Raw genomic sequence first — 8819 nt, 5'->3', positions numbered from 1 at the left:
AAAAAAAAAAAAAAAAAAAAAAAAAAAAAACCATCCACATGACTAGCTTCCTCCACTAGAGGAGTCTTCAGTTCTTCAGTTCCATGCAGTTTCCACAGGGCCTGCCAAATCTTTCTGCAGAGTACTTCACTGCTTGCATCCCATTGCTTGACTGTATTGCTAATGTTTTTACTAAGGAAGCCAGCCATTCAGCAGCTCCACACACCACAATCTGCAGCTTGTATTCAATTTGTCTCGCTCCTTTTGTTGGAGGACTGAACTCTGAACCTGTGCACCCATTCCCTCCTTTTCTCTGTCAGAAGCCAGGGAGATCTTTGCACCAAGGCAGCCAGGAACTCAAGGCCTGCTGGAGGCATGTGCTCTGTGTTCTGGGAGGTGTAGTGGCAAAGAAGTGGAATCAATGACTGCACACATGCTCATAGCCTGTGGCTGCTAATGTGCTCCTGCCTGGCAATGGTCCAGAGCAAAAATGTACAACTAGAAAAAATGACAGTCTGGATCTGTTCTTTTTAGAATGGCCAGGTGTGAAAGGTCCATTGTAGTGAGTCCTTAGCTTGTCAAGGGATTTATCCTCTCACCACAGGCAAGTGTAGACTTATGCTCTTTTTAAACCATAAGTTAGAAGGCATGAAACTATACTATTTGTGGGTCAATCATATTGGCATTTGCATATGGCTGATCTTAATAGAAAAGATCAATGAAAATGATCACCAGGAGTGTGGCTTCCATGTCTTCATGTGGAAATGTGACCTCTGCTACCTCTCTGCAGGCTTGTTTTTGACATCACATCAATGTGCCATGTTTATCCATGTTTATCACTGTCCCAATTATCCCTGGAGGCTCTAAGGATAAAGACACTACCTGTGGCCTTAAGGAGGACAGGTGAGACAAGCTTGCATTCTTTCCTCTGCCAACAAAGGTTTTGCTTTGTTGGATCAATGTGAAGGGCGCTGCTGGCTCATGTAGAAAGGATCGAGTCAGCTCATGTTCTCGTTACCCTACTTCCTACAAGCTCACTGAGGTTCCCAATATTCTGCAATCATTTCCCTATAAGCTTTATGTCTTATTACTTTAATTGGATGCTGTTCTTCAGGGCCTGGGCCATGTCCTAGAGCAGTGGTTTTCAATCTTCCTAATGCTTTCAACTTTTCACTACAGTTCTTCGTGTTGTGTTGACGCCCAATTGCAAAATCATTTTCGTTAGGATAGGATGTGTTAATGCTAATTCAACAAAGGAAGCTTCATAACTGTAATCTTGCTACCGTTGTGAACAGTAATGTAAATATTTTTGGAAATAGAAATTGGCTGAAGGGGTCTCGACACATACAGGTTGAGAACCAATGTTTTAGCATCTCTTGCATGTCTCCTTGTCTGTGTCCCTTGACTTCTGTCCCTGAAATAATCTACCTTCCTGGCTATAGAGTCTTTTGTAAACATGTCCCCTGTCTTTCCTGGTCCTCTCTGAATGCCTGTTGGTCCATTCCTCTAAAAAATGCGGATGCTTCCCCCTGGTGCTCTATGGTGCTGGCATTGTTGCCCTCTGCTTGACACTCTGGCCCTACTAGTACTATGACTATTTGGACACTTTCCATCTTCCCTGTGAAACTTGGGTCTGGGAGAATTTATTATAAATCTTTTAAGTTCATGTCACAGCTCCACTTGGCTGGTGGATCTCAAATAAATATGGTTGTGTTTCAGTGAAACCTTATTAACACAAGCTGGATTTGGACCCCTGTCATAGTCTATTAGTTTTTAAGGGGAACCCACTGGTTTTTCCTTAACCTGTTTCTGCTGTGTGATAACCTTATAAAGTATAATTTTCAGTGTAGAATCAAAAACTCATTCTTCTAAACTACTGCTGAGAGCCCCTGGCCTCCCAAACCCCAACTGGACTTCTCTCCGTGTATAAGTGCTATCTGTACACTTGACCCAGCTGTCAGGCTCTCTTGTGTGGCTGGTTTTTATATAGGCTTAGGACCTAGCTTTAAAGCTTCAAAGGAAGGCTGACCCCCAAAGAACCATGAAATGCTGTGTCTGATCAACTCTTCTCTGCACACCTTAAGGTAGAAGGCTGTGGAAAGGCCTCTTAGCATAGGATGGGCCGATGCTAACTCAACAGGAGAAGCCAACCTTAAGGTAGAAGGCTGTGGAAAGGCCTCTTAGCATAGGATAACTGAGCTACACCATGGAGCCGCCTGCTAAGAGGACTCGTTCATAAATCCACCTGCAGAGTCAGTAACAGGGGAAGGATTCTGCCCACATTGTTAAGTCCAAAATAGCAGCTCATGGAGCCCAGATTCCCCCTTTGCTGGAACAACTGTCTTGTATGTCTCCATCATATTTGCATTTTCCTGGGCACATTCAGTAGGCAACCCACTTTGCTTCCTATTCTAAGTCACTCTGACCTCTTTCCTGTTAGTCTTGGTCAAGTGACTCGGGAAGGACAGTTATAGAACGATACTAAGTAAGAGCAAAACTAAAACTTCCACAAGGGATACCTAATGCCTGGCAATTTGATTAGTAGTTACTTTCCTATTTCCCTGAGGTTCTTTCTGTCTTGGATCTTAGAAACCTGGGAGAGACAGACAGGGGAGGTATTTAAGCACTGCTAGATCATGAACCAATCCAGGAGGTTTGTGATCAAGGTGCCTTTTGAATGGGTGTGCTTTCTGCAGACTGGGTCCCAGCCGCTCTGTGTGCAAGGCTGCATATTGGGCGTGAAGGTTGGGAGAAACCGTGTTGACAGAGTCAACAACAAAATCGAGTTCTTTGCTGCCAAGGCACCTAGGCTTTCTCACCCTTGGCCAACGAGGAGGATTATCAGCACACTGCAGCTCTCTTCTCTCCCTCAGCTCCCCTCAGAGGGCCTCCCCTGAGCCTCCCCACCCCCTCCTCTCCAGATGAAACATTAGGTTATTTTAAAGCCCGTGACCTGAGAGGGCCTCCAAGGCCAGCTACTCTAGTTGCCTTCTGCACAAGCCTAATTGAACATCTGCAGCCAAGCTGCTCCTGTGTTCCCCAGGAAAGAAAATAAAGCCCCTTTTCTATAGCCAGAGCAGACCGGGGCCGCACTGCGGCTAGGAAAAGCAAAACTCTCCTATCCTATTAGTACTATTAAGTCACACTTCAGAATATCATTTATACCACGGAAAGGAACTCTAGGTGGAAACTGCCCCATTGCCCTGATATGAGTCCCTTCATTTGGCTACTGGCAGATGCAGGGATGCGTTACCCAATCAGAACCGCCAGCAGTCTCTTACTGCAAGCCTGGTTGGCAGCTCTGCCTGCCTTGGTGCTGTATACCTCAGTTCTCACATTCTGACACTGCATAGCTGGCGTTTGTCCCCGGGGCTACACAGAGTGGAAAGAAAGAGGGTGAAGAAGAAGATAAGGCGAGGAGCACAAGCAAGGGCCTAGTTCGGCAGGGTGCATTGTTATTTTGTTACTCACATGTGTTGGGAAGCATTGGGGTAGAGTTTTGAAAACTGTGGGGCAGAGTCTTCAGGGCCATGTGGCGCTGCGTGGCTGATCACCATCATAATGGGCCTATGGGGATACATTCTCTTAGACATTTTGAAGTAATTAATGCTCTCGTTAGTGATTAAGTCTGTGAAGTAATCCTGAAACATACATTTGACACAAAACAAAAATTACAAAAGGTGACATTCAAGATCACATTTGAACACCGCTTCCCTCTGAATCTACCCACTGAGTAAAGAGGTAAGGTCTAAGCATGAGTGGGAGGAATGCCCCCCAAGGAACCAACCACCTCCAAGAACAGAGAAAATAGGGTGTGGGGAGATATGTAGTATTCAGCAATTAGGGAAGAAAAGAGGCAAGTTGTGTTTGCCCAAGATAATGATTAAAGCTGGCAGTACAAATTCAACAGCATATGAAACACCAGATATGTATCTCATTCAAATTTCATTGATGTAATTCTTTGGCAAAACATTTAATTACCACAAGAACAGGAAACACCCACACCCACTCCACATTCACAGCCTCAGAACACATACACAGAGGGGGACACACACACACAAATGTGCAAAGCCAGACAAGGATCTTTTCTTTGAAGTATCCATCCACCACCATCTAACCAAAGGCATTGTCAAAGGAAGGCACAGGGACAAGATGCAACATTTTAGAGAGTCTTTCACGTAGAACACTTAAATATGGGAGCATTTGATTTTTTTTTTTCTGCTTATTCTGTGTTAATTGTACAAAGAAAGTAATGAAGATGCTAGGGCTAGAGTTTGACTTGCTAATACAATGATTGCAGCCGTGGTTTAGAGGGCAAGTGTGGAAGTGGGCAGGGAGGAAACTGAATGAAGAGGAAAGAGAGGATGGGACCTTTAACAAAGCCACCTGCTTCCACTGTGTGTATCATTAGCCCAAAACTCTAGTGAAAACTTTTGTCAGAAACTCCCAGGCAATGGTCACAGTGCAGAGACTTCTGGGCACAGCTGGTCACATGGTGTAGATTTAAGGACCAGAACAGCTGCAAGGGCAATGCTGGGGGAAGAAATCCATGTCACATGTCCTTGTTAGGACAAGTCCAAAGGCTGTCTCCTCTTTCCATTTGGGAGTCTGTTTAATTTCTTTACACGTGCCCCCCCCCCCCCACTCCTTTACAACACACTCGTCTTTCACACCTAATCAGCCGTGATAATGAGCAGATCTCGCTGATTTAGTATTTGGAGAGAATGTGATTACTTTGTTCTTCTTTGGACAACAGGGAATAAAAGGTTAATAACTTGAACGAGGAGCATGAAAGCATCCCCACAGATGGAAAGTGATAGCAGTGACAGTCTGTGTGCGTGGCTGGCATCGTTTGGCTGCAGCCGGGGAAATGACCCAGGACACATGAATGGTTGAACCACTCACTCCAAGCTGAGCTTTCTTGTCTTTTACAATGAGGACATCTCTCAACTTTGTCTTCAAGGTCCCTGCTGGCTTGACTCTCAGTTCTGATGTCAGGATGCCCATCAGCAGTGTGGGTGAATTCATTTGTTTTCAGAAGGTTAGAAAAGACCCAGACTTCCACCTCACTCTCTGCAAGTCCACTGTGCTGTGATCAGGCCAGGCACTAAGACACTGGCATGCCAGGCACAGCGATCTAGTCCCTTTCTCTTTCTAACAAATACCTGGACCCGTTGATACAGGTGCTAGACCCAGCTGCTTTTTGGGATTTCCAGGAAAATGAGATGGACATGCCCAGAAGAAAAGAGTGTTTTAGAAAAATTACCAAGCTGAATTTAAAGTTACTCCTCCCTTTGCTTTTAGAATCTCATTTTAAAAATATCAAGTGAGTAAGCAGAAGAGCATATTTGTGATTTCTTATGCTTTACCTGGGGTCTCACCAAGCACTCCGGATTGGCTGCGACTCCCTATGGAACCCCTGATGGATCAAACTCTCCACCCATCTGCTCCAGCCTCCTAAGAGCTGGCATCTTAAGACACACAGCACTGTGTCTGGCTTACTTATGTAAGTTTTAAAATCTAGGACCTAGTTGTTTGAGAAGCACAGGCAGTTTCTCTAGGTTGATTTGGAAATCCTTAGACTGTTCTGAGCTCCCACTGCCATGGGGCGTCAATGTCCTGGTCAGAAATTCTAGGTTTCTTCAGATGGCAGTAAAAGAAAATAACACAGCATCCCAGAATTCTTGGGTGCACTATGCTACTCTTATTTTCACATGGAAGGCTGAAGCCACAGACAAAATATACTTTCTGCACCGTAAAGTGCACAAGATGCCCATTTAATTATGCGAACAAGCTCTCAAGAGATGGACAGACAAAAATTATCACAAGGGAGGAGGAGGTATGATTTTCCTGATGGCACTTTCATCAAAGACTGATTGCCTTTCATCCTAATGAGGGACAAGGAAGAAAGCCTCACTAGACAAACACACTGGCCCTTTTGAACCTTCTTCTCTGGAGCTGGAAATCACGTTAGCATTTCTCCTTCGGACATTGTGAGAACACAGAAAGCCCATCTTGCAGATAGTTAACCTCCCTGGAAGTGTCTTTCCTCCCATTATGCACAGGAGCAGATTGACGCAGGTTCATGCCGGAAATTACCTTCGCATAATCAAATCCATGTTTCTCCTTGATGCCATTGCGACAAACAGTGTAATTATAGAAACGAGAATTCTTGATTAATCCGAGCCATTCTCGCCATCCAGGAGGGATGTAGCTGCCATTGTATTCATTGAGGTATTTTCCAAAAAAGGCTGCAACGGGAAATGAGAGATTATTTTCTCGTGTGAGATGATTAATCATAAACATACACAGAGGTAGGAAATTAGGTCTTGAAAGGTGATGGAGAAATGGAAATTCATCAGACGATGGTGCCACCCGCACTCTGCCTGTACACGGTTCCTCAGGCTTGGTCAACATGACATCTGTTTTTCAATAAAGGTAAATAAAACTGAAACACATCGATTGTAGTGATCAGAGTGCTTCTTAGGGCCATCCTGGAATAAAAGCAGAATATATTCCTTTGTTCAGTCAACTGGGAACGGGAAGTCAGACTGAGAAATTGGGCACGTGATAGCCATGTGAAGCCTGGGGCACCGAAAGCCATTCATTGTGACAAACTTGCATTTTCTTGCTTTTTATTTGAGTGGTGAGTCACAAAGTCTCCACAGAGAAGTTCACCCTGCTTTCCACATATCCACAGAGTAAACATTTCTTAAGCTTCCAAGCCCCCCTCGCCGAGTAGGGCACCTCAGGAGGGCACTCCACTTCCACTGTCTTCTTTATCCCAATCTGATCTTGAATCAAGGCCAGAGTAAACTCTGTTTCACTCAAATACTTGTCTTGAACCCAGAATTCTGTACCCTGTAGTTCTAATGCACCTTCCCTTTCCTCTTGGGGACATAGTCTGGTTCATGAGGAAGCTTTGTCCCTTTGGATAGAATCTTTCTACATTATTTATTTATTTTGGTCATCTATCTATGTATCTACCTATTTATCCATGTATCTATGTTCTTATGTATGTATGTATGTATGTATGTATGTATGTATGTATTTATGTATGCTTGTATATATGTATGTATCTATCTGTCTATCTATCTGTCTGTCTATCTATCATCTATCTATCTATCTATCTATCTATCTATCTATCTATCTATCTATCTATCTACCTATCTATGAGGCAATGTCTGGCTATGTGACTCAGGCTGGCCTTGAATTGTCATTTTTCCTGCCTCTGTCTCCCAAGCTTTAAGATATAAGACTCTAGCCATGAACCTCAGTATCTACCTTTGCCTTACCCTGTGGCCTGCCCACCATTCCTGTTCAGTACAGGGATTTCACCAGTATTTCCTACACTGAGCCTCATGAACCAAGTATATTTCAGAAAGTTATAAGTTCTGGACTTAAAAAAAAAACATGTTTACACTTTAATTCAAAATTTAAAAGCTGATTTGTTCTCCTAACATGTTTCTATAGAATATAATTCCCTAAGATTTATGTTATTTTAGTGTTATTTTCTTTGAAAGCAATCTGGACTTGAATCTGAGAAACACACCACTCGGGGGCTGGAGAGATGGCCCAGTAGTTAAGAGCACTGACTATCCTTCCAGAAGACCTGGGTTCAATTCCCAGTACCCACACTCACAACTATCTGTAACTCAAGTTCTAGGGGAATCTGACACCTTCACAAAGAAATACATGCAGGCAAAACACTAATACACAGAAAATAAATAGATAAATAAGTCATTAAAGAAGGAAGAACAAAAGATGCACAGTAACAGTTCCTTTTCTGGAGGGAGATTTTCTTGTGGACTGTGTCAGCAGGTGAAGTGACCAGCGGACCTACCTACCTGGTGTCTGTAGTTTGCTGATCCTGCTCAGTTCCTAATCAGGTTGATGAGTGCAGGACAAAATGTCAGGGGTTTGCCTGTGTGACACTTCCAGCTTCCTCCCCAGGCTAGAATTGCAAAATGATTTTCCCTTTCTAACAAAATACAGTATAATTCCATATGAGAAGCAGATCAGACCCCGGTTCCTGCCAGTTCTAAGTTCAGAAAGGGGCTGCTCTGGGCATGTGTGCCTAACCCTGCCCTGCTCTCTTTGCCTTCTGCCTCACCCTGCTTCTCTACACACTTGCTTTCAAAGAGTTTTTGTAAAACAGCATACATAGCAATTGGATCATGTAGTTGAGAGCAGGCTTTCCAGGCATCTGCAGGCTAGCTCCCACCTCCTCCTTCCTACACTGCTCTGAAGAACTTGTGTGGGAGATGCATAGTGTTGGGGTGCTGTGTGGGCCAAAGAGCCTGATCAAGAGGTAAAACATCTGAAACAGCGTTTGACATATACTGGGGCTCCTCACACAACCCCACATTTTCAATACTTTACCATTTTCTGGTTGAAGGATACCTTGCTCCATGACTTACTTTGTAGAAATCAAGTCTCTCTCCTGCGGTTTCCATTTTCCTTAACTGATTTTCAAACTTCCTGATTCTTTTGGTGTTCCCGCCTTCAGGGTAGTCATGCCCAGTCATGCCTACCCTTCCCTCACGGCTGGACTTTTTAGGTCACTTTGTACCATTTCTAGCTGTTACCATGGTGATTGCCCTTCGCCTTAATCCTTCCTTACAAATGACTCCTCCATGTCTGTTAACAATTCTTGCTATTGCCTTCAGAGCTGCCTCCAAGTTTTCGGTGTCTTTGTGTTAATGGAGTGTGAAAAATGTACTCAGGATTCCAGATGTGCTGCTGCCCACCACATTCACTGCAAGCGAGCCTAGGCCCAGGATGCAGCATCCAGCACTGGCAATGCCACTTACTCCCATCAAGCGAGCCCAGGCCCAGGA

The 8819-nt window shown here is 44.2% G+C and overlaps 1 protein-coding gene across 10 annotated transcripts in view; it reads right to left on the bottom strand.

Moving 5' to 3' along the window:
• Sulf1 (sulfatase 1) overlaps positions 1 to 8819 on the bottom strand; it is a 168234-nt gene that overhangs the window by 44803 nt on the left and 114612 nt on the right. For 9 of the 10 annotated variants that reach the window (XM_031366875.1, XM_031366874.1, XM_031366872.1 and 6 more), the window contains 2 exons: positions 6079 to 6230; positions 3451 to 3620 (listed from right to left, as the gene is read on the bottom strand). In XM_031366875.1, coding sequence (XP_031222735.1) covers positions 3451 to 3620; positions 6079 to 6230 — 322 coding nt within the window. The remainder of the gene's footprint in view (positions 1 to 3450; positions 3621 to 6078; positions 6231 to 8819) is intronic. The other variant, XM_031366877.1, reaches the window with a different exon arrangement.

Source organism: Mastomys coucha, unplaced genomic scaffold (assembly GCF_008632895.1).
Source record: "Mastomys coucha isolate ucsf_1 unplaced genomic scaffold, UCSF_Mcou_1 pScaffold14, whole genome shotgun sequence".
Taxonomy (NCBI): domain Eukaryota; kingdom Metazoa; phylum Chordata; class Mammalia; order Rodentia; family Muridae; genus Mastomys; species Mastomys coucha.
Note: the sequence above shows the minus strand (reverse complement) of the source record. Positions and strands in the feature narration are given on the sequence as shown.